The sequence below is a fragment of the Xenopus tropicalis genome, chromosome 3 (genome assembly GCF_000004195.4).
Source record: "Xenopus tropicalis strain Nigerian chromosome 3, UCB_Xtro_10.0, whole genome shotgun sequence".
Classification (NCBI taxonomy): Eukaryota; Metazoa; Chordata; class Amphibia; order Anura; family Pipidae; genus Xenopus; species Xenopus tropicalis.
The window spans coordinates 61,342,463-61,369,317 of NC_030679.2; the positions used below are offsets into that span (position 1 = coordinate 61,342,463).

A 26,855-nucleotide genomic window follows, 5' to 3' on the forward strand; every position below is an offset into this window, starting at 1 on the left:
AAACTTGTGATAACTTCCCCTGCAAGTGATTTGCTGGCATAGAGTACTTTCAACATTCTTATTTGACCTGCTTTGCTATAAATCTATTCTTTCCAGCTTTTTGTTCCAAGTAAGCAGGACTGGCCTACAAAAAAAAGTACATTTTGTACAATGTGCACACAATGATCTTTTAGCAGTTTAGACACTTCAACTAAAATCAGCTGCAACTGCAAATTATTAAGATTTGTGACTGAAAATATGGCATGAAATATTAAAATGCTGAAAAGCTGTCAGAGCAAATAGCTCATTTTCTGCATCTGCCTTTTTCACCCCATGAGGTCCAAATGAACTGCATTTTGGGAAACATATCCAAGCAAGCTCAAAAGCTTGCAGTCACTTAAAGGATGGTTTGTTTTGGTCAGTTTGTTCAGATAACCTGGAAGCACCTGAACTTAGGTAACAGATCTTATTCAGATTTATTCAGTGAAGGCACTATTGTGTATAGATCAAATGATTATCCTACCGATATAGTTTAGCTAACAAATTATTGTGGCCACATTATATAAATATCCTAGAAATATTCCTGTGTGCAGCCACCTTAAAGGAACAGTAACATCAAAAAATTGAAGTGTATAAAAGAAATTCCAATATAATGTACCGTTGCCCTGCACTGGTACAACTGGTGTGTTTGCCTCTACTATACTACTATAGTTTATATAATAAAACTGCTGTGTAGCCATGGGGGCAGCCATTGAAAGGAGAAAAGGCACAGGATACATAGCAGATAACAGATAAAACACTATTGTATTATACAGAGTTTATCTGTTATTAGCTATATAACCTGTGCCTTTTCTCCTTTTTTCCAGCTTGAATGGCTGCCCCCATGGCTACACAGCAGGGTATTTAAATAAACTATAGTAGTGCTACTGTAGCAAACACACCAATTTTACCAGTTTAGGGCAACAGTACATTATATTTCATTTTCTTTAAAAAGTTTTTATTTTTTGGTGTTACTGTTCTTTTAAGTAGCTGGTTCTTAGCTCACTGAGGCCTCATAAATAATAGACATGATCCTCATCACGTCACAGGATGTATGCAGTAACTAATATTTTCATTCAAAAAGGTCATTGTAAGGTCTGTAAGACATATCCTACTTAGAGGAATAATGATGCATCAAATAACAAATTTCTAGGGGAGGTATACACATAGTACTAGGGGAGGTATCCACCTTTATCTATAGTTTGCCTTCATTAAAACGTTTAACTCCCTTTTATCCTCACCTCTCCCAATTCCTCATGTGCTTCTTCAACATAAGTTGTTTCTTTTATAAGTTCAGGGGGGTCGGGGTCAACAAAGGAATCATCTTGTCTCTCTGAAGTGTCACTGTCACTTTCTTCACTTTTTCCAAGACCATCATTATCAGATTCATCATGATCATGGTCGTTGTCTTTGTCAGACTTATCAGAGTAAGTGTCTTGATCTTTAAAATGATGCCTTTCAATTTCACTATCATTTAACCTTGTTATGAGTAAAAAAAAAAAAAATAAATATAGACACCATTAATGCAAATGAATGACATATACAGGTGCACTTCAGTGTCACTTAGAAGTCTGCAGTCTAAAATCGACAGTAAAGGTGACCACACACGTGGCAATTTGCGATCTTTCGTGCGACCATCGGTCGCACGAAAGATCGTTAAATCCGCCACTAACGTTCAGGGCTGAAACGGCAGATAAGGAGGTAGAAAAAATAGGATAGGGCTGCTGCTCCCTATAAGCGGAGTATGCAGTCTGCATAGGGCACCAACTCCAAGGGGGGCACCATCCCAGCTGCTCAAAAAAAAATCATTTTTATATATTATAACATACCCCCCAACACTGTCCCGCCGGGTTTTATAGCGTATCCCGCTGTCCCAGATAGTTCAATCAATCTATGGGGGCAATTGGGGCACTTACTATGGGGGCTATTGGGGGCATTGTCTATGGGGGATATTGGGGGCTCTGTGTGTGGGGCCCCTATAGTAGGTTTTTTTTATTTTATTTTTACTTCCGTAAAATTTGGGGGAGGGGGCACAAAAGTAAATTTCTGCTTAGGGCACCCATTTGGCCAGCAGCGGCCCTGCAATAGGATTTCTACCTCCTTCTGCCGATTCAGCCCTGACGGCAGATTTTGCTCAGGCACCTTCTATGGTGCCAGATCAAAATCTTTTAACCTGGCCGATCGGCGAGTCGACCGATATCAGCAGCCTCCTGCGATATCGGTCGACTCACCGACTTGCCATACACGCACATATATTATCGGTGCATGTATGGCCAGCTTAAGAATGCATTCAAACTGAGCAGCAATTCATATGAGGTTTTACAATAGTTATCTAGACATAAGTGCAACACTCACTTTAGCATTACCAACCACTGCCTGAAACTGCCACCATCTGCCATACACAACCTATTTCCCATTCACACTGCACACACACAAGGCCTTTTCATCTCTGTAGACATCACTTCCTGTACAATGCAGTGCATTTGGTATTGCGCTAAATGGGACCTGAAGGTGAACCACCCCTTTAATTTAGTATGAATCTATATTGTAAGATTTATTAAGTGAAATAAAAAATGAACTGTTACTTGCCAAACAAAGCAAAAGAAACAACTATACAAACGCTCAATATGGGGTATTCTAAAGACATATTTAGCATCCACATAATGCATTGCTATTTAAAGATTAGAACTACAAAAGATTATATTCATCATGCTCCCACAGCAGATTAAAATCCTCCTAAGCACTCCATCATTTATATGCACAGTCTCCTTCTGTCTGCATTCACTGACATTCCTAATGACCAACATAAAGCGCACAGTAAAATCTTCCATATAAAAATTATTTGCTTTATCATCAGCACATTAAATGATTAACATGTAAATTTCTTCCATAAAATATTCATAGACAAGAAGTCAGAATTCTATACATTATTTCTGTCCTTTCTATGTTCTGGCAGCTTTGATTTTTAAAACAATGTAGCAGAAGCCAGCTGATTAACTGAACTCATTATTGGCAGAGAACTATATTTTGCAACACAATTGCACAGTTACAATATTCATAATGAATGCATACTGGAAATTCTTAAGAAAGACATTGTATTTTATAAGGCATATTTTTATTTACTTTATTTCATCCCCTTTAAAGAACATGTAAAGCCTACATTTGCCTACAATGTATATCAGTTGGACACGTCTCCCCCACCCAAATGGCATCATTTGTACTGCATATATCCCCTCCGCTTGCTAGCACCATCACATTTTCCTAAAGCAAATAGCAGCTTTCACCAGGTGGCCATTTTTCCTCTGATACATAATCAGATACATTTAAATCTGCAAACAGCATACACACAGACCCTTATTCAGTATACATTTCATCAAGAATACAGCCTCACACAGGCAGAACTGTCTTTGATAAAAGTTCTGCTTTGTTTGAGCACTGTAATGGTAAAGCTGAGCTTAGAAGAAAAAAATTGAAGCAGACAGCTAGAGCAGAGTTTCTATGGGAACCAGCAATGCCATCTCTTTACTGGCTGCCTAGAACAACTGAGCATGCCCACAAGCCAGAAGTCAAACAAATTCCAGAGGGAGGGGGCCAAGTGGGTTACAGGAGGAGAAGGAAATCTAAGTGATTAAGGAGATGTTTTAGCCTTACTATTAACCTCTGGACAACCAGTGTGGCAGGTATTGAAAGATTTAAAAGAGCCTGTTCACTGATAACATTTTTGTGCATGGGGTTTACATGTCCTTTAAGTGAACAAAATATACTATTTTTATTATATGTAGTTCACAAGCAAGAACTCGGTTATCAAGGAGATACAATGTTTTAGAGTGAAAACACTCAAAAAGAACTCAGCACTTCTTGGTGAAAATCCTTAATAGGCAATCTTCAATGTGATCACGTGCAGCTTCCTCTTGGAATCAGCTCCTCATTAGATGAGCCTCAAATGTGTATGCAGTGTTGTCAATGGAAGCGCATAAAATAAAAACATAAACAAAATATAGTGCATATCAAATGGATATTGTGTGAACCAAAACCCAAAAGTGCTTAACGAATAGCTGATTACAGAGTGTAACACCCAATCATAGTGTCTAGTATAAATGCTCACCAGACACCATTAAAATGGAGCATTTAGACCAACCCGACCGGGCATTGATTGAAGTGGGATCAAAATCCTTTTAGTTCTCTGGTGCTATACTCTGGTGTCTGGTGAGCATTTATACTAGACACTATGATTGGGTGTTACACTCTGTAATCAGCTATTCGTTAAGCACTTTTGGCTTTTGGTTCACACAATATCCATTTGATCTGCACTATATTTTGTTTATGTTTTTATTTTATGCGCTTCCACTGACAACACTGCACAATAGAGACATGTACTTGCAATAACTGTGATACCAAGTGAAGCGACACACAAAAAGAGTCATGTTTTTGTTACCACATCGATACAGGTAATACAGGGTTCCCTACACCAGTTTTTACAGAAACAGGTGCATAATGTTGCAGGGCACTATTGCAGATGTGCGGGGAAACCATACAAAACACAAGTAGATATCAAGTACCTGCTGGAAAAAGTACCTCTACAGACTGGAGTTTGCAATTCTTAATTATGTGCTGTCTAGTCACATATATAATATTAGTGTATTAAACACAATCTCTTACATGCTTCAGGCAATCAACACCCACTAGACGTATTAACCAGTTCTATATCACATAGCATATTCACATTATCCCTGATCACTTTTGTAGTATAACACCTTTGCATTCTATTGTGTATTAGTTACCACATCCACAAGACACTCAAGCACCACATGTTATGCAAATATTAATTAAGGTTGCAGTCTTCTTATTCACCCTTATTCTATTTTCCAATAGCGTTAATTCTACATCTTACAATATATACATGTACACGTCACATGTGACATGTCAAAATATGACAATTTTGAGCCTCAAAACTAGAGTGCAAAGCAAAAAAGTACTTTTTAATGCAGATTTTTGATATCTGTTTTTGTTTTCAATGGTTTTCAAATTTTAATGCAAAGGGATGTTTTGTAGCTTAATAAGCCTACAAATTATAAATGTACGCAAGTAGGCTATAGTATACAACAGAAGGCAATTTTATTCTGCACCCATTTTGGTGCCCAATAAGCCCTTACATGTAAATGCTTTTAAGGGCATTTTTATTTACTGCTGTTACTGGCCCTCTAAGCAGAAACAAGACTGTTATTGATTATAATCACACCTTTGAAGAACTGCTCCAAAAATAGTGGCACTTTGCAGCAAGCAAATCTACTTACTGGAAGTTTTCATTGCTGTGAAGGTTGTTAACTCTTAACAGACCATAAAAACCCACGTGGCTGTTATCGGCAGAAGAGTTTAGGTCGTGCTCTTTACCTTCTCTGATCATAGTTCGCTTCAAAAGACTAGAACATTTCAGTGCAAGCTCCAAAGCATCCATCCAGCACCTTCCTAATGTATCAAGAATGATAGATTATATACAGTAGGTTAGAGAAACATAGCTAAAATGTATCTGCAGTGACAAGCTACGGTTTATGTAGTTTACGTTATGATGAAATAACAGTTGAGAAATCTTTTACTGCTGCTAACACGGTATACAATAAAAAATACCGGGCACAGCAATGAAAAAAGGAAAAAGCAGAACCTGAACAAAGCGCTCTCCCTGACATGCTAGGAAGTTACAGTAGCGTGAAAAATATAACTTGTATATCTGCTAAGCAGTATCTTGCACCAATCTATAGGTGTTTCTATGGCAACTCTCTGGGGGGATTCACAAAATAAAGTAGAGACACATTTGTTGGATTTCTCAAAATATTTACAAACGTTTTTCTCTGCCTCTTTTAAATGCCAATATCGTAGGACATGAAATGTTTGCAGCAGCACATGAGTTATATCAATTAGGTGTTACATCAGGTTAAAGGAGAAGTAAAAAGAACATGCGCAGTAGCCCAAGATTACAGCATGGCTTCCAGCATGCATGTGCTGCTTACTGATCAGCTAGATGGATGCAGGAAACTGAAGTGACACAGCTAAGAGTGGTGGCCAGTACTGCTTGTCATGAAAATGACCTAACAAGTGTAGGCTCAAACACTGGAGAGAAACCGTGTAGCATTCCAGCACTTTATTTTTGTAAAGTCCAATGACATCACACAGCGATAAATCCTTCTAAGAAGTAAAATAGCAAAAAGGCAGTTCCAAAGTCCCACAGAAGTAAATCCACAGTCTGAAGAAAATAATGGCCGAAGAGTAACTGAAGCGGTTGATCCGAAGTGCAGGAATCCTTCCCTCTCTCTCTCTGAAGACTGACTTCCAAGCTCTCTTTGGGGCTCTTTTTATGTCCCTGTGGGCCCATCCTCCCAGCAAGCCCCTATTGTTTCTATGCAGGGGTGGGGAAACATATGGGTGCCAGGGTAACTGGATTATCTGCCTATTGTTTCCAATCAGGCCAGGGCAGACATGTTGGAGCCTTTGGGTATCAGTCCCTAATCTCATCAGAGAGAAATTAAATCAATTCCGCCATTGTTTAAGATAAACCCATCACATGGCTCCCCCCCCAGTGGATGTGCGTTGATGGGGCTCCCCTCAGTAGGGAGAGACCGAGACACACTGGGAATCAAAGTCGCTTGGGAAGAATGTACAAATCTGCTAGGTTCCAGGTTGAATCCATAGTCCCGTGATGCAGGGGGCCAATCCATGCACATTTATATGTTTCCTGCGCCTCTGCCTAATGGAGAATTCAACTCTGATTTGCCTTCCACACAAAGTCTTTCCATTGAGCCCTTGGACTGCAGCAGCTGCATCATGAGGTTTCTCAAACTCTACAAATGCAAAGCCTGGGGGCTTCTGAGCAACCCAAACCCGACGCAAAGGCCCATAAACACCAAATGCCTGCTCTAATACAGCTCTGTTGACATGCTGACCAAGATTTCCAATATAAACATTGCAGTTCTGTAAGTTGGACCCCTGTGTTTGACTGCGATGAGGACGCTTTATTTGGTCAGCCGGTTGCACCCCCATGACAATATATTCCCCAATAGGTTCAGTAGGTAACACATCATTAGGGGCACAGACATGGTTGTGGTTTTGCAGAGTTTGCCTAGGCTGACATGGTGCTTCCACAATTTCAGGATGAACAAATGCCACAGCCTGGGGTTGTTGTGATACTGGTACCCTAGGTGGTTGTGGGCATTTGGCCTGTAAATGAGAGCCCGAGCCACAACTGAAACACCTCTTAGCTCTGTTTTGCAGCTCCTGGGTTGGCATCCCTGTGGCTGATTGGGTGGTAAAGGCCATTTGTGAGTGACCAGTAGGTATCTTTCGTGTGTAGGTAGAAGAGCCTGGAAAAACTGGTCGTCCTTGAAGTAACTGCATACAGCTTTCAAGAAACTTATCTGCCAGTCTAGCGTCTTCATCTAGGGTGCGTGGTGCTCGATCCCAAACCCACACTCGCACTTCAGGGGCACATTGCTCAAGAAACTGCTCCATTAAGCAAAGCTGGCGAAGTCCCTCAAGTGTTTGCACCCCACTAGTTCTCAGCCACTGGTCAAAGGTGCGACGTAACCGGCTGGCAAAGACCCAGTAGGTATCTGTAGGCTCCTTGGCAAAAGCTCTAAAGGCCAGGCGATAAGTCTCTGGTGAAATGGCATAATTCTCAAGAAGGACTCTTTTAACCTCCTCGTAGTCAGCCCGCTGGTCATAAGGCAATTCCCTGTAGATGTCATTGGCCTTGCCAGTTAACTTACCTGCCAGGATTTTTGGCCACTTTGCCCGGGGCACTTTGTAATCCTCACAAATGATTTCAAAGGTTTCCAGGTAAGAATCAATGCCCTCCTGTCTGTCATCAAATGTGGGAAAGGTAGCGTGTGTGACTTTCACTACCGGTTTGTAGACCTCAGACCTCAGGACAGATCCTGCAGAATCCAATGGAGGCGATTGGGAACTCTGCCTTGTACCCAGAATCTCCTGAGAAGCAAGTTCAAAGACTCGCAGGCGATCTGTAGCAGAAAGGCCAGGCCCCAAAACTGTGATCCACCGATTATATCGATCCATTACAGGATCTGTAACCCTTACCCACTCATCCCCTGCTTGGGAGGCAGAACCCAATGGAGAAGCTGCTGTTTCCTCCTCATTAGAAACCAAGTGATCATCCATAATAATAGGGTAGGTCCGTTGTAGTCCAACTCTCTGTGCATTAGATGCAGCATTCCCATCTTCATTCTGCCGCTCTGAATGTAACTCCTGGTAGTAGCATGATCTCTGCAGGGTAGGTAACTCCAGGTTATGTAGCTGTTCCTCCATTTGTTGTCACAAAAAAGTCCAAATTGCTCTGGGTCCTCTGGATGTACGTCCAGAACGATCCCACCGCTGCCACCAAATGTCATGAAAATGACCTAACAAGTGTAGGCTCAAACACTGGAGAGAAACCGTGTAGCATTCCAGCACTTTATTTTTGTAAAGTCCAATGACATTACACAGCGATAAATCCTTCTAAGAAGTAAAATAGCAAAAAGGCAGTTCCAAAGTCCCACAGAAGTAAATCCACAGTCTGAAGAAAATAATGGCCGAAGAGTAACTGAAGCGGTTGATCCGAAGTGCAGGAATCCTTTCCTCTCTCTCTCTCTGAAGACTGACTTCCAAGCTCTCTTTGGGGCTCTTTTTATGTCCCTGTGGGCTCATCCTCCCAGCAAGCCCCTATTGTTTCTATGCAGGGGTGGGGAAACATATAGGTGCCAGGGTAACTGGATTATCTGCCTATTGTTTCCAATCAGGCCAGGGCAGACGTGTTGGAGCCTTTGGGTATCAGTCCCTAATCTCATCAGAGAGAAATTAAATCAATTCCGCCATTGTTTAAGATAAACCCGTCACACTGCTGAGTAGCTCTGTAGTTCTGGAAGTTCTATGGAGGCCCAGATAAGTTTAGGCAAGTGTCAGACACACTGGGGAGGCTTAACTTCCCCTTAGAATAAGCATTTATACTATATACTAACTCAAAGTGCTGTTATCTCATTCATTAAGCAAAAGGTAAAACATATTTTGTTACCTATTTTATGTTGGCAATAAGCTACTTTCACATATAAAAAGGTATCAAAACTTTTTTGTTTTTATTGTTTATAAAAATGCTACAATTGCTATTGTATGGTTCGATGGCAAATGGGCCCCGTGCCCTCACAATACACTGCTATTCTCCATGACTGTGCCAACATGCCCCTACACTGCCAATATCAATGCAGTGAAAAGAGTTACACCAAGCTTTACTCCTTTTTAAAAATGTCAAGAAAAAAATTGTTTTTCTTTAAAGTTTGTTGTTTTTAAAGGCGAACGAAAGGCGTTTTATTGCCAATAGATTAGTCGCAATAGTGCAAGCTAGAACACTATATTTATTCTTACCACACCTGAGTAAACAGCCCTGGAAGCTTCCTCTGTGTGTTTTAGATAGCAGCTGCCATTTTATCTTGGTCTCAGTAACTTCCATGCTGCAGATCTGGCTGATAGTAGCCCAGATTACACAGCACCGTTGGGGAGGGGGAAAAGGAAAAAGGAGGGGGCCTAGAAGAACAAACTGAGCAGACTAGTGCCGTGCCCTGAAGGATTTTTCTGAGAGAAGAAAGTCTGACACAGAAGAACATGTATACACAAAAGAAGAAAATAAATCCTGTGTTTCTTTTGATAGAGGACTCAATGCAGCTTTATTTACATAGACCTTTCTGATAGAGCTTATTTAGTTTTTACCTTTCCTTCTTCTTTAACATATTCACAAAAGATCCAGTAAACTGTCTTGATTTCACCAAAAAAGTACCAATTGAGTCTGAATTTTGGCAGAGTTCTGTTTGTAAATATGGAGATTTACACCACGTTTACTCCAGAAAAATGCTGTCTCTGCAATTGTGAATTCCCCGCATATATCGGACCTGCACCTTACTAAGTGAAAGGACATATTTCTACTGCTCATCGTTATGTGCACATGAATTTAATAACCATCCAGCAAAGAGCAGCAGATATCTACAGACTCCAAATAATTATTGGGTACAGGCCTGGTCTTGATTTCTGCATTGTATGCCTTTAGTAAATAAACATCTATTTTTCTAAATTTTTCTTCAAAAAATATATACTATATAAATATATGCCCAACTATCATGTTACCAGAGTAAGCAGCATTAACAGATTTAAAGATAGGCAGGCTACAGATGAAATGGAAACATAAAGAAGAATTTACCATCTGATTCTGATGCAGCTCGAATAATCAAGTAACTGCTAGGTAACGGCTGTGTAATTGAACCAACTGCTTCACCTTTGGGACCCTTGAATATAAAAGATAGAAGAATTGGACTTATAAATAACAATAAAATGATTAAAGAAAGAAAAATATTTTGCTCTAAATTAAATCAATTATGCATTGTTATAACATACTATATTATATAAACTTAAATAAACAACAGCAATAACTATCTAATAACAGCAATTTCTTTTAGTTTGTTTTCTCCAGCAATGAAAAGTCAATAGTGGTCATTTACAAAGACAAGTGCAGCATGCACATTGCAACACAAACCACCATTTTTTTTTATTCTTGCTGCTTTTTTCCCCCATAATGCAGGCATAATTGTGGCCACACTCTAAATTTTGTCTTCCTCAGTAGTGCCTGATGCGACAAACTGCACACAATTGTGCTTGTTTGCACACAATTACCTTAATGAATTGTCTCAATATGTGCACTCTACTGGTCCAATATACAATACACTGTGGTTACATGTGTAAATATTGGTAACAACTAGTAAGCTGTTAAACTGTGCACAATAAAAACATTTGCAATAAATACTTTTAACTTTCTGGCTTATAGAGAAATCAGACACCAGAAAAATCACAAAAATAACAAAGAACGAAATAGGGTGACTTAATTATTTTGTAATTAATAAAGTATAGTAATCATTTCAGAATGATATTGAGCAAATTCAGTGGTTTGGCCCTTAGGGCCAAATTATCGAATTACAGTGGCAGGTACAAGTGCAGTTAGAACAGGGATCTTCCAATGATAAAAATCAAACCTGCCCGATAGAGATGTTCCCAATTTTAGGCCAGATATCGGACAGGCCTGTCGGGAGTGCCCATACAGGGGCAGATAGGCTACTGAATTGGTCTGAAGGACTACAATCGGCAGCTGAAATCTGCCCGTGTATGGCCACCTTTAGGCTGTAACCACCATCAGGGCAGTGTCTGATGTGACTGACAAACATTCTTACTGTATAAACACATCACAGCTACATGAATAAGGCTTAATAAAAGTTATTATTAATAAAAGTGTTGATTGGGATAGACAAGAGAGCAATATAGGACATGCCATTTCTTGTGCTCAATGGTATAAATTAATAGCACTGCTTGATTATAAGCTTGAAAAAGCCAGCAAAATCACATATTAAGAGTAATCTTATTTGACTGCATACCTTAACAGCCCAGATTGATTGTTCCAGAGGATGAAACAGCTTAAAGCAAAAGCCATCCTTTTTAGATGGACGTTCAATAATTTCACAAGCATTCAGAAGCACTGTACCAACCCACTGGCCATTTTTGGGAGTTTTGTAGATTAGCAGAACTCCAGGCTTCAGCACGCACCATAGTTTTGTCCAGCTCTTTAAAGTTCCACGTATCTTTAAGGTAAATTGATAGGTTAGGAAATTAGCTAGATAAACAGAGCAGACTAAATTATCATAGAGAGAGAGATAGAAAGAAAGAAGGACAAGAAAAGCTAAATTACAAGCACCCCACATATTATTGGTCTCTATGCAGTGTTCTATATTAACTCACTGCAAATAACAAGTTCATGTTTCTTTTCTCAGTTCACCACTTTGATTGATCTATTGTCTTTGAAGCAGGGTGAAGTAACTCTACTTTCTCCATAACCCATCTGTTACTTGTGTTCCCAAAGTCACTAGGAGGGACCAAGCTCCCATACCCTGGTTTAAAGTTATGACATTTTTGTGTGGGTGGGAACAAACGCATCACTTTGTTTTTACAAAATCACCCAAAGTTTCCTAGGCACAACAATTAGGATGATGGCATACATGGAGATTAGTGCTCTGCTATAAATCTTCTCTACTGCGGGAGACTGATCTCCTGAAAATGTTTTCCTACTAGTAAAAACTGTAAATCGCCAGTGGGAAAACCTACGTGTTACTTCATTATTTCAAAGTCGCCCGAAGTCTCCTTGCAAGCCAAATAAGCACAGCTTCAGAAAAGCACAGTGATGTGTATGTTTTCCCTCCGGTGATTTACATTTTCGACAGTGGAAACACATTCACAGAAGATTAGTCGCCTGTGATAGAGCAGACTTATTGCAGGCAACTATTCTCCATGGGTGCAATCACCCTAACTACTTTTACAAAGCTTTTGTTCTTCATTAAGTATAAAAAATGTTCACATACATGCTGGAAGCACGACTACATAATAAGGAGTTGCTGGTAATGACACGCTCACCTTTAGCCAATCAGCCATGACAATAACCGATGGGTCTGTGATAGTACTAAGCAATTCTTTTGTGGCTCTCTTCTTTTCTTCTCTATAGTTTTTCTTTTGAACCTGAGAAAGGCACACATACAAAAAAACAACTGTTAAAATGGCAAGATATTTTGTTGCGGAAAAATCTGTAAAACCTCAACGAGAATTTGGGGCTTTAGGTAAGCCACCTTTATGTGTAACTTTTGAGAATCTAAGAGGCAACTGAGGTTAAAATGTAATACTTTTACCTATAAGTGTCATTAAAGGGCTGCTGTATTACAGATGTAACTCAGAATGTGTCAGTCAGCAGTCCTGAGGTTAATGGACTATACAGGAAGTGCGTTGACAGCTTGGGCAGTTTAATGAATCTTTCCCAAGTTCAGGCAAAATGATTGCAGAAACTACACCTGACTTCCTAAGGTCTGTAAGCTCTTTTGAGCAGGGCCCTCTTTATGTTGTTATATATATGCATAAGGGCAATGGCACATTTAGTTTTTTTTCACCAAATGGAGGTTGCCTTTGCTACAGGTAAAAAAAAATGTTAGAAAATACCTTGCAATGCAAAACACCAATGTATGCTATTGTTCTAAAAGCTAGTTGTGGCATAATGCCAACAAATTTCCATCTTTCCATTCTAGCCTGCACAGACATTCTACAAATCTAGTTATAAAGTTTAAAGACTTTGATCATAAGGCCCTAATCTCTATGCTTTCCTGTGCATAACTATTTAATTACCATCTCTTGCACTAAGCAGATATTTTGGCACTATAAAATGACAGCCAAAATGTTTTAATATAAGATTAACCAGTGATTACAGAAAATGAAAGAAATATAAATGTCTTGTATACATTAAAACTGAATTATAAAACAGTATCCCCAGCAATAATAGTGTTCAGTGTAAAATAAGCACAACTATTAATTACCATTTGGCTTGCAGCAGGACATGCAATAAAATAAGGATGCCCTACTAGGCCACTTCTAGGAATTTATTTATACAGCATGGGGCCAACAATATAATGTATGTGAGCAACACAAGTAATTTTTTCAGCAAAACAAAATAAAATGGTACTGTTACACAGATGCTACCATTTAACTTTGGTCTGGCAAACTCAACAAATCAATAATAGAACATGCAAGAAAGAAATGATATGCAGTGACTGCAATACAAGATATGTGATTTGATTTGAATTAAACATCATTCTCATTTTAATCAATGACAAAAACATAAAGTGTAATTTACCTTGAGAGACTCCTTTTTCGTAAGTTTGCTTGAAGCAGAAGCAATATCCCTTTCAGAACCATTGTATAACTTAGACTCTGACTAAATATATTGTCAAGAAAAGGAGAAGAGTTAAAAAAATAAAAAAGAGAAAAACAATCATAATCAGTCAACTAAAACAATATTCTGAGATATTTATATAAGATGACATTTAGAAATTACATTTTTAAAGGGGTGGTTTTAAACAACTTTTCAATTGGTTATTTTTTTATTTTATTTTTTGAAATAATTACCTTCCTCTTCTGACTGCTTCCAGATTGGGGTCAGTGACCCCAGCGGCCAAAAACAAATGTTCTGTGAGGCTACAATTTTATTATTATTTTTTATTACTGATCTTTGTATTCAGACCTTTCCTATTCATATTTCAGTCTCCTGATTAAACTACTGCCTGGTTGTTAGTGTAATTTGGACCATAGCAACCGGATAGCTGCTGAAATTCCAAACTGGAGAGTTGCTAAACAAAAACCAAAATAATTCAACAATGACAAAGAAATGAAAACCAACTGCAAATTGTCTCAGAATATCACTCTCTTCATCATACTAAAAGTTAATTCACAAGAGAACAATCCTTTTAAGGAGAAAAAAGTAGCAAATTGTTTTTAAGGGGAAAAGGTATGGAACAATCACAGAAATTTATATATCTATTAATGCAAAATCATGTTAAGTGGCTTCCCCAAAAGCCACACTCAGCTGACATATTACTGGTTAATGGTTTTGCACCATGGGCAGCATCACTTTATAATGTGAGTTATTATGGTGTAGACTTTGCAGACATGGCCCAATAAAATCTTTGGCTACATACATGTTTTTGCAGTGTTTTAGTAAGCCTTTTTACAACAATCTAGTAACTATATAGATGTCAGGGTTTAGTTACCTTTTAGAATCAGTTCAGGTAATTAGTTATAATACACATACAGTGGTGCTTGAAAGTTTGTGAACTCTTTCAAATTGTTTGTATTTTTATATGAAAATTATATTAATCATCATCATCTGATTTTCAAAGTGATGGTCAACCACTGCTGGATAGGGTAACAACAGTCCTGGATTTCCTTCATTTGTACACAATCTGTCTGATTGTTGGTTGGTGGAGTCCAAACTCTTTAACAATAGTCTTGTAACCTTTTCCAGCTTTACTGGCATCAACAACTCTTTTTCTGAGGTCCTCAGACACCTCTGATACTCATCCATAAATGTGTTTGCTGGATCCCTGTTCTTTAAATAAAACAGGTCCCTCACTCACACCTGACTATCATCCCATTGACTGAAAACACCAAAATTTCTTTTCACCTTCAAATTATATGACAATCCTAAGGATTCACTTAATTTTGCCACACGCAGATATGTTATTGAAACTTTTTTTTTGTTCAATAAATCCATGACTAAATATGATACTTTTTGTTTCATTTGTTAAACTAGATTTTCTTCATCTACTTTTAGGACTTATTTGAAAATCTGATGTCTTAGGTCCCAATCATATAAAAATATAGAAAATTTTAAAGGGTTCACAAACTTTTAAAAACTACTATATATGTGCATTATAACTAATTATTGGGGAGAATGTAAACAACAAACTGACATGAAGAGCATTGCTGCTCCCTAGTGCTACACTCCAGAAAATGGAGAGTGTTGCGTGGAGATACAATGGCTGAAACATAGCATCCTTCAGGTCAGAGGTGCTGCTCTTGAACAATGATCCTTTTTTCTGCTCCATACAAGCATTTTTAGAGAATTCCCCTGAGTGTAAACTATGCAGAAATATACATATTTATGGGTAATGAAACTATGGTACAAATAAAACTTAACCAACCCTACTGGGACAGTAGAATAGCAAATAAAGGCTCAAGAAGGAGTGGGATGCCCAAACAAAAAAGATTTAAGGACAGCAGGCAATCTTCTATTAAAAATTATATCTTTATTTGTTCAGTTAAAAAAAATCAGAGGCTAAATGGCTTACAAGTTTTGGGTGCTACCAGTCTTTATCACAGGCTCAAGAAGGAACAGGGTCTCAATATTGTGCTAGTGAAACAGTACACAACTTGGTTTACAAATAAAAACATCAGTCTCCTCTGTCAATAAGCCCATATAATAATAATAACAATAATAATATATGCTTATACATAGACAAACTAGGAAAGTTACACTGTAAACAATGTATTTATAAATGTATTAATAATAAATCCTCTCTCCAAGGCTTGTTTAGACCTGTCTTTTTGCACTGATTACAGTCAGACTGATTATAATATCTGCCAATTAAATGTGAGTGCACAGATGGATACAGCAGCACTAAGCTTCATAGAGCTCTGTTGAAATCTGATGCAATCATAACACACACAGGTAAAGCAAAAATGCAGTATATAGCAATTTTGGTGTAACAATTTGAGTGTCACTATTCCCTAAATAAGGCACATGCTAAGTGCTTAGTGGAAAATTACAAACAACGGTATCATAGATGTATCATAGATGTACATGAGAAATAATGAAACCTTACTTTTGTCACTGTGATTTCAGCCAACTACAGATACAAAATGAGTAGTCTGAAAGTCTAATAGGCATGTTGTATCGCATATTTCTATATCAGAATTCAAGTGGGCTTGGGTATGGTTCAGAGAAAAAGGCTTACCTTGCTCTTTGACATTGAAATAGAAGTATCTTCCTTGCTTTGCAAGACTTCATCCTTGCCTTTATCAAACCCTAAAAATAAAAAAAGAAGAGTATTCTATACTGTTCTATGCTTGTTCAAAAGGCATTATTATGAATAAACGTGGTGCTAAGGCAATAACTTTAGTTGTTATTGTAGTTACTGTCCAAACACATGCACAACCATGAAAATCTTTACTATTATAAAAGTCCATTTTACAATGCAAAGTCAATGAATCAGAAAGTAAAACTCCTTAAATCACATTTAAAAATGTTTGAAATGGCACTGACACTGTATCGTGATCAGTTTGCATTTGCACACTTGCACACAGCCATCCAATACCACTTCCTTTCCAGTATCTTAAGAATGAGATATAGTGTCATTCATCTAACATTGCTGGAAAACATGGACGACAATATTCTTAGACACTGCCCTTTGGATAGTGCTACAGTTCTCCTTGAGTAGATCACAGCCAAAGACAAATGTCTTATTTTATCAGCAATCAATATCCAATTCTCATTATAGTTTATAGTGCTCCTGCAATTAGAATAGTAGTGATATAAATAAATGTTAATGCCACATACTTACATTTGCTTATGTTGATGATAGTTTCATTTGGTGTAGCTTTAATACAACACTACAACTGTACAAGCATGTGAAGGATGACACATCATATATTCAGTATAATAAACAAGGGTGCGTGGGTCACTCCATAAATGGGTTCCGTCTGAAATTAAGAGTGGCCAGAAAGAGTACTGTCACTTTCTCTCTGGCTAGCAGAAAGTTTTGGGTTTTTTTTCGGAAAGGGGATGCCCAGGGGTGGATTAACCATTAGGCATACCTAAGCTATAGCCTAGGGGCCCTTGTGATCAGGGGGGTCCACATAGCTTTTGTTTTAGAGTTTTACTTATAATTTTGGTGTGCATGCATGCTCTAGTTCAGCCAAGCTCTCCGTATGACCACATTGCACTGCCAAAGAAGGGTAAGGCCAGTTGCCCTGTAATCATGATGGCAACTGTCTGCTAGAGAAATAATGCCCTGTTCCAATGTAGCAATTAAGGCACCCCTCCATACACTGGCAGCCCTGTCATTTCTAGCCAGCCCCAGTTCCAGCAGGGTCAATGATAATAAGGGGGTGGGGGGAGCAAAGAGATACACACACTCCTGTAGTGTCATTGCAGTTTTTGAAGGGGGGCCTGTACAAAGTGTAGCCTAGGGGCCCCAAATATGAATTATCCACTACCAGGTATGCCAGATATTGTGGGCAACCTAGTGCTCCAAAAAGGGAGAGGCCATAATTTTATGGTGTACTTTTTATTTCTAAATTAGACTGTTTACATAGCAAATAATTCACTCTACCATTTAAAATTTTATTCTTGAGCCAATTAATGTATTATTTTTTACTTGTAATATTGGTGTGTAGGCAGCCATATCAGTGCATTGTGCCTGAGTCTGAGCTTTAAGAAGGAGCCAGCGCTACACATTAGAACTGCTTTCAGGTAACCTACTGTTACTCCTACTCCCATGTAATTGGAGGAGTCCCAATGTTGACTTACTTACTAACTTTTTTACTATTGAGTGCTATTCTGATATCTACTGGGAGCTGCTATCTTGCTACCTTCCCATTGTTCTGCTGATAGGCTGCCGGGGAGAAAGGGAGGGGGGCGATATCACTGCAGCAGTAAAGTATGACTGAAGATTATCAGAGCACAGGTCACATGGCTGTTGCACACTGGGAAATAAAGAACAAGGTTAGCCCCATGTGAAAAAAAATAAAAAATTGGATTTTAATGCAGGAGTCTGCTGGAGAATCTCTATTTACTGATGCATATTGGAAAATAAAACATGTTTTCCCATGACAGTATTCATGTGATGATATGCAGTATGATGCAAGCAGTCGCAGTAAACCTTTTGGAAAATTTTAGTTAATAAAAGCTCCAGCAAGCAATTTTGTCCATATTTATCTCTGGATCATAAAAAAAAATAAAAAATGAACAGGGTTCACAGTAAGGATGTAATATCTCCCACTTTATTACAGCTATGTGTTCTGATTAATATAATACCATTTTAATTATTATAATGGGTGATTTAAATCAAGAATAAGTACAGTCTTAAGGATTTTTCACTCAAACTAAAAAGAGTTGTTTTATGTATAAATTAGAAACACCATCTTACATAAAGTATAATAATGCAAGAATATTTGTTTAAAGATGCCTGGTCGCCAAACTCTCAAACGACAGCTGTTTTTGCTCACTCTCAGTTGAATAACACATACTCCAGGGGTTTATTTAAACACACCTGCACAAGTACTGGGAGAACAAAACAAGACAAAAACATCTAATAAAAAGAAAATGTTCCCTCGTGGGTAAAGCGGGTCTGAGCATTGATCTGTACATTGCTTGAGACATGGTGAAGCTTATGTTGTTTGAGTGCTGTTTTTCCCTTTGTTAAAATAGCTACAAACATCAAAATAAATATAAATATAAATAGATATCTGTTGCCTGAAAGGCAATACAATTCCCTAGGCAGTAGCCTAGCTGTAAACATGGAGAGGTCATATTATCTTCATGTTCCATCCACAGACTACCTCTGTCTTTGTGACCTTTATAGGGGTAGTGTACCCCCTTACAAAATATAAATTGAATAAATAGGACTTGTGCTGAACATACATTTTATATAATTAAAACAATAGGTAAAAAGAATGTTTTTTGTTGTGTCTACATAGGCATAGGTTTTGCTATGGGTGACTGCAGCACATCTGTCTTAGAGCACAGTGGCTGTCAAAACACCACCATGCCATGCCGTATGCTTAAGGAAAAGGAGACTTTATGCTCCAAGGTATTGCTGTTTATCTAAAATGAAATGATAAGACTGCCGAGATGGTTGCATTGCCACCCAGAACCTTTGCATGAATGCCATTTTCAAGGATTCAAGCAGACAAGTTATCTCTGTACAATGCAGAACCTGTTAATAAATAATATTTATAAATGATTTAATTGGGTGAGGGGCACCTAATGTCCTTTTTTAGTTCTGAAGAACAAAACCACACCACAGTTTATGTTATGTAATGTAAACGTCTACACAGCGTTTAGGTAGCAGTGTTTCTGAAGTCAACACTTTTTTTTTTTTTACCAGTGCAGGGTAAGTCACTCACTTAAAGGAGAAGGAAAGTCAAAGTCACTTGTGGGTGCCAAAATGTTAGGCACCCCCAAGTGACTTCAATAGCCTACCTTTTACCCCCTGGGCTGGTGCCCCTGTTCAGAGAGAACAGCACCAGCCCGGGGTAGCTGCCAGCGCTTCCTCCTTCGCTGCGCGAGCATTCACAGTAGAGTGAAAAGCCGAACTTTAACAGAGAAGTCGGCTTTTTACTCTACTGCGCATGCGCCTGTCCCGGACATTCAGCAGCAGCGCGAGTAGGAAGGAGAAAGTGCTCGCTACAGGTACTCCGGGCTGGTGCTGTTTTCTCCTAACAGGGGCACCAGCCCGGGGTACAAGGTAAGTGAATAAAGTCACTTGGGGGTGCCTAACATTTTGGCACCCCTAAGTGACTTTGCCTTTCCTTGTACTTTAACAGAACTTAATATTTACATGTATACCAAACCTTCCCATTTTTTGGTTTAGTGGCCCTTTAATAACCAAAGCTGAATGAAAAGAGCTAGAATCAGAGATACCATACATCCACACCATACCTATGACATACAGACGTACATATATTATGGTCAATTTCACTGGCAGCCAATCTTGAACCTTCATGAATCTGAAAAGTAGTAGTATTACACATTTATATTTACTAATAAGACAAAAGGTATGTTATTAGACAGCAGTCCTAGCATTCAAACAATGATGTCCTACAAAACCAATTTAAAATCGGCACTCAAGCTAGCCACCAACAATTAAATCCACCTCTGGGAAAACTGGTTGATTCCTTCCAAACTTCTCCACAATGCTAATCCCTGTCTAATTAAAGCCTTAACACATATATTCATCTCTCACTCTCTACTGGAATCTTTCCCTCTCAACTAAAACATGCACTTGTCACCCCCATTCTGAAAAAAAAGCCTCTCTTAAAAACCCTCCAATCTTGGGAACCTCCGGCCTATCTCTCTTCTCCCTTTCATCTCCAAACTACTTGAGCGCCTAGTTTAAAACGCTACTGCTCTCTGACAATCACCTGGTGGATCTCTTATGCCCCTATGTCCCAACGCTACCATGAATGAAACTTCTCTAAAACAGAATTGGTTCTTTTTCATCCATTCAATACCCATAACCTTCCAGATGTATCTATCATAGTTAACAATTCACCTATCACCCCATCTCCCCAGGTCCGATGCCTTGGGGTTATGCTCGATTCTGCCCTGCCTTGCCTTTTTTCCCACACATCCAGTCAATTATCAAATCATGTCACTTTCATCTAAGAAATATTTCTAAAATACGATTATTTATCACCCAAAATTCTTATTCACACTCTCATCATTTCAAGCCTGTACTACTGTAACTCTCAATTAATTGGCCTTCCCCTCCAGAGACTGCTGCCAGTAGACTTATCTCTAGATCAGGGGTCCCCAACCTTATTTACCAGTGAGCCACATTCAAATGTAAAATGGACTGGGGAGCAACACAAGCATAAAACATGTTCCTAAAGGTGCCAAATAAGGACTGTTATTGACTATTTGGTAGCCCCTATATAAACTGGCAGCCTACAGGAGGCTCTGTTTGGCAGTACACCTGTTTCTTATGCCTCCAAAACTTGCCTCAAGCTAAGAACATGAGCAACATGTTGCTCGTGAGCCACTGGTTGGGGATCACAGCTCTAGATACTCTCCAGCTAGCTTGTTACTCTCTTCAAATGACCTGCTCCTCAACTCCTCTCCCATTACCCCCTCACACACTCGCATTTAAGACTTTGCAAGGGCTGCACCCCTTCTCTAGAATTCTCTCCCACGTTCTGTCGGACGTTCTCCCAATCTTTCTGCCTTTATAAGAAAAGCTTACACTCTTAGCTTAGCACGACTTCAGTGTGCTGATAAAAGCAATACCCTGTGATACTTCTCTCACCTTACTTAATTCTAATCTTGCCCATTTCCACACTGTGTCTCAACCCATTCTCCTTATAGATTGCAAGCTCTTTTGGGTCCTCTTTGCCTCTTGTATTGCTTAGTGGTTGCTTTGTTAGTTTGTATGTAATTCTCTATGTATAAACCCTCTTATTGTACATTGTGCCATGAAATATATTGGCTCTTTAGAAATACATGCTAATAACAATAATAATAAGTACATGTTGACATCATTAGCTAAATAGATTTACCAAAATATTTATAGAAATCCTTTAACATTCTGTGTAGATTCTTATGTCAGATAAAGGCAAGGGCAGATGCTGGACAGATTGTGCTTATGTGTAGCAAGTTTCTCTTTGCAATAATCTTCAGAACGACACTGCCAAAATGACAGCTTATCATCTGATTGATAATTATTTGATTGATAATTGGTACCAATAGTCTGTTCAGAAGGAAGAAACAAAAGAACAATACCAGCAATGAGGGTGCTAATAAATGCACAGGCAACACAATTGCATACAGAATAAAATGCTTCTTAATGCTATTAAAAAGAATGTCTGTTCAACAAAAGGCTGGAAAACTCTCTAGACTATGCCAGGAATGTCAGCAATCAGGGAGCACACTTTATGGGCCAGCAAAGACAATGTGCATCTGTGCAGCATCAGGCTACAAGGAAAACTTGCTTGTTCCTTGACATTTCAAAAGGGCACCAAGACAAGCTAGTAATGGGTTCCAGTATTAACAGCAATACCACACAAATTGTTTAATTCTCATCAAAATTGAAGTTAAGATTTAGTCTCTATTTGTAACTATTTAGTCTCATTTGTAACTATTATGGCTAATGGCTAATTTAAAGCACCCATGTGACACAATTAAATATATTTCCCAATAATAGGATACAGTGGAGCCTCCATGAGACTGCATAGCTGGGAAACAAACCAATGTTGTGTCTCAGTGCCAATGTTATAGTTCCAAGGCATGCCTGAATATCTGACATCAGTGCCCACTGCATCTCACTGCATATAGTAGTTCTGCAATGGGGCCTAGATGCTAAAATGGCAAAAAAAAAAAAAAAAATACTAATATTTTACAGATCACGAATATGGCACTACTATCAGCATTGGATTGAGTCACATAAATCCAAAACAAGTACATGATGTTCTGTAATGAAATTATTTAAGAAACATATTGTGTGACAAACAAGAATGTGTCAGTGCATTATACTCATCTAAATATAGAAGAAATGTGCTGAGAACAGTAGTGTTTAGAGTTGGTTAATTGACATTTTCCCCCCAAAACTCTACTTGCCCCTCCCATCTTTTCCATTCCTGCTGCCTCCTTTTCCAGGCTGTGCAGGGGAAATGGGTGGCACTCAGCACACTACACTATAGGATAGGAATCAATCAGCAACTAGGCTGACCTAATAGGGAACTAAAGCCTGTTTTTGTATGTGTGACTGCAGGGCTGCGATTGGCTATTCTTTTCCTACTCCACTTTTGGCAGGGACCGTTAGGATACATCCACTCCTCATCTGAAACATGGACTGGTACCAGGGAGGATCTATAGGGAGTTCCCATAAAATGGCTCTTTTTTTTAAAAGATTAATATTATTCATTATTGTGTAAAAGATGGAGGAGCTTTTAGCTATGCTATATGTCTCCTTTAAATAGAATGAATTTTCTATTAACAGCCAGTGCGATTCATTTAAGGCGCTACTCATTTTCGAATACCAGCAGTGGAGACAGGCATATAGGATCTACACGAATTCATATCTTGCAGTTTACATTCCATTTAAGCACAACACTACATGTGGCTTTTTTTTTTTTTTTTTTTTAAATTTCAGCAAAGACAAGGATGGGCTGCAAATACAAAGATGGGCTGCCACTCCTGAGCTGCATCCATTGACCATGTTCTGGTGAACAATACGCTACTGTAATCTACTTCACAAAAAATGACAGTATAATTACTCTTCTATGCCAATTTAAATTGTACGTTACATCTTTTTATATTTTTTTGTTCCAAAGCTATTAAGCTGTTTATAAACTGTTTATAAGCTGATAATATAATTGATTTTGTCATAACAGCGCCACCTGCTGCTTACTTCTTTTGACAGTACAGCCAAAAGAGAGTGTTTTGAGAACAGAGTAATATATATTATAAAAACATATATATATAAACATATATAACAAAAGTACTTAGAAGGACACTCTGAGCACCTTAGCAAATTTATTTTTAAGTTTTACATATCCTTTAAAGGCATTAAAAATGCTCCTGATTAGTTGGAAGCGGTCAGCTGTTAAATTTTCAGCAATCAAAGCTTTTTGGCCATTTAATCCAGCAAATTTACTTTCCCTGGAACTGTGACAGATTTTTAAATACCTTATGCACAGGAAAATGTCAGTCTGAGGGTTATATTCTCCCTGTCTTTAAAGAATAGCTATTCATTTTAAGTTTTGAATTTTTAAAATCTGTATTTTAAAATTGCCTTCTTAAGCAAAATTCTTAGTACTGTAGGTTTCTATGTACAAATTGTTTGTTTGCTCTTGCTTTATTAGAAACAGTAGCTATGTAACAAATTCCAGCAATGGTGTCTTGGTTTTGCACTTTCTCACCATTTATTTAATTTAGAGATCATTATGGTAGAGTTTTATGTATGTGAATTGCACTTGAAGTGCCTTCATCACTACTTTGTGTTCCAACATTGGGTTGAGACCCCCTCAGTATGCACCAACCATACTTCTATGTGAAAACACTGTTGAATCAGTAACCCAGTTATAGATTTAAATTTTAGCTATGACAGTTTATAAGCATTCACAAAAAATCTCATCCAGGATAGGACTCATGGTTAAAAGGTTACAGTGCCAGAGTGTGTGTGTGTATTGTGATTGTTATCTGTTTTTGATACAGCGCAGACACATTTATGCAACACAGTTAAAGAAATTATACATCATTCATATCAGTCCATGCCTAGTGGAGCTTACAATCTAATGTCCTTCACTTGCACCCACAGTAGGGTCAGTAATTTCACAAACCAATTAACTGGCCTGTATATATTGGAGGGTGGAAGGAAACCCATGGAGAACATACAGACTCCTTGTCGATTGTGCCCAAACTGGAATATAATGCAGGACCCCAGTGCTGCAAGGAATAATTGCTATCTTCCCATAAACTATAATTATTAAGCCCATCACTTTTCTATTTCATATAAAAGTAATTTTCAAAGCTTTTTTTAGAATGAAGACTTCTCTGACTAAAATGTTGCTCCTGACTTTGCATTTAAAACATGTTTCTGCAGAGAAGGTTTTTAATGTGCTTAGCTCAGCTTAATCTGCCATGGGCTAATCCAACTTAATATAATGTAAAATTCTGCATTCTCCATGCTCTTAGAAATGTAGTGGTAAAGTTATTGAGCTCTAGCTATTTCAGTACATGACTTTTATTTTGTTTTAGCTGTGGGCTTTAGGCTACAGGCACAACAGGCTGATTTTATGCTCTGATTAGCCTACCCTTGTGCCTGCACCTAGAGCAACTGTGTTGGCCTGGGTGCAATCAAATGGAATAGATCTTGAAAAGTGCATAGTTATACATTGAGCGCCAAAGTCCACTATATGTCTCTGCACTCACAGTGGCTCTGGGTGCAGGCACAGTGGTAGGATGATGCAGGGCTAGTTCTCGACCTGCATTTATCCGCAGGCAAAGAATCAGCTTGGTGTTGTATTAGCCTTAGGAAGGAGCTTAATTTGCTGAAGTGCTTTTAAAAACAAAACCAAACAGCAGACTACCTATTTTACTTTTTAGTGTTTATTTGCATTAATTTATGTGCAATATTAATTAAATTATGAATTAAATTATTGATTAAATATTAAATATGATGTGCGATATTAATAAGTAAGTTAGCAAAGAGTCCAACCAGGCTACTATTTGCAAGGAGATTGTATTTTTTCCCTTTGTCAGTATTTACATTACACAATAAGCCTAAACATGATAACTAACTTTTCAAAGCAACATTGCAAACTAATAAAGATAACTGTAAAAAAGACCAGTCTCAAAAATCATGTCAATACAGCAATGAAAAACTGTGGTTGCAACTTGAAGCTCATTGATAGGGACAAAAGAAAACTATTGAGAATATATGAACTGCAGCAGACTGGTCTTATATAAGTGATAATAGGTTAATATAAGTTATTGCACTGAGACTGTTTTGCTCATTTTTAATGAATATCTTGCCACAAGTTCAATATAATAAAGGATTTTCTAATGGTATGGCAAAACATCTTGTAGAAGTTATTTGGCCGGATTAACTTTTAGAGAAGCAGAAGAAATCTAGGAAGAAATATGGAATTTCAAGACGATACTGCCCACATTCACACTGCTAAAAAGAATGATTTAATGAAAATCAGGATTACCACCGCTTCTTTTTCAGGAGTCTAAAGTGCTTAATAGATCAACCACCTCTTACACTCCTCAACAAACCAAAGTGTTTTCTTCTTTCTTGAAGCTGTTGTGAAAGCAAATTATATAGAACAAAGAAACAGGCTCTCAAGTCTCTTTATATTATAGACAGATCTAATAATCCTGTCCCATCTACAGGCAGCACAATCCTCACAGCGCATACAATACTTTCACTGTAAAAATGCTAAATCATTGCAAGGCTAAAAGGCTTCCAGTCCTTCCTCACACTTGCAATATGAATGATCCAAATGTACATTTCTATTGAGAAGGCATTCAAAACCTCTGGCGACAGGCAGATACCATTAAAGAACAGCCTAAATGACCATGATCTGGCACTATACCGCAAACCAATGTACCAAACGCCTAATGAAAAGCAAAGGTAAAACCTTTTAGGGTTAGTTTCTGAAAAATAAGTGATTTGAAAAACAAGGATGGAGCAATAGTTTCCTGGTAAACAGAACTTGTGGGTTTCCTTGTCTTTTAAAAGACAAGAAATGTTGCATTTAATTATTGTGTAAACTGCTAAATTGCAGTACAGGTATAGGATCCCTTATCCGGAACACATTATCAAGGAAGTTCCAAATTACAGGAAGGCCATCTCCCATAGACTCCGGTATAATCAAATTATCCGAATTTTTAAAAATTATTTCTTTTTTCTCTGCAATAATAAAAGTGTACTATGTAACTTATCTCAACTAAAGTATAAATAATAGTTGTTGGAGGTAAAATAATCCTATATGGTTTATTTCATTTTTTTTAGTAGTCATAAAGGCATACATACTGTCATGATTTTTATGGTGCATTTTTATTTCTAAATTACACTGTTTACATAGCAAATAATACACTCTACCATTTAAAATGTTATTCTTGAACCAACAAATGTATTTTTCTTCAGTTGTTATACTGGTAGCCA

At 38.1% G+C, this 26,855-nt stretch overlaps 1 protein-coding gene across 11 annotated transcripts in view; it reads right to left on the reverse strand.

Annotated features, from left to right (window-relative positions):
* The window catches only part of osbpl8 (oxysterol binding protein like 8), a 137,242-nt gene that overhangs the window by 29,835 nt on the left and 80,552 nt on the right, over window positions 1–26,855 (reverse strand). For all 11 annotated transcript variants that reach the window (XM_031897639.1, XM_018091936.2, XM_012958584.3 and 8 more), the window contains 7 exon segments: window positions 16,419–16,489; window positions 13,760–13,840; window positions 12,499–12,600; window positions 11,469–11,672; window positions 10,247–10,331; window positions 5,313–5,484; window positions 1,260–1,497 (listed from right to left, as the gene is read on the reverse strand). In XM_031897639.1, the coding sequence (XP_031753499.1) occupies window positions 1,260–1,497; window positions 5,313–5,484; window positions 10,247–10,331; window positions 11,469–11,672; window positions 12,499–12,600; window positions 13,760–13,840; window positions 16,419–16,489 (953 nt within the window).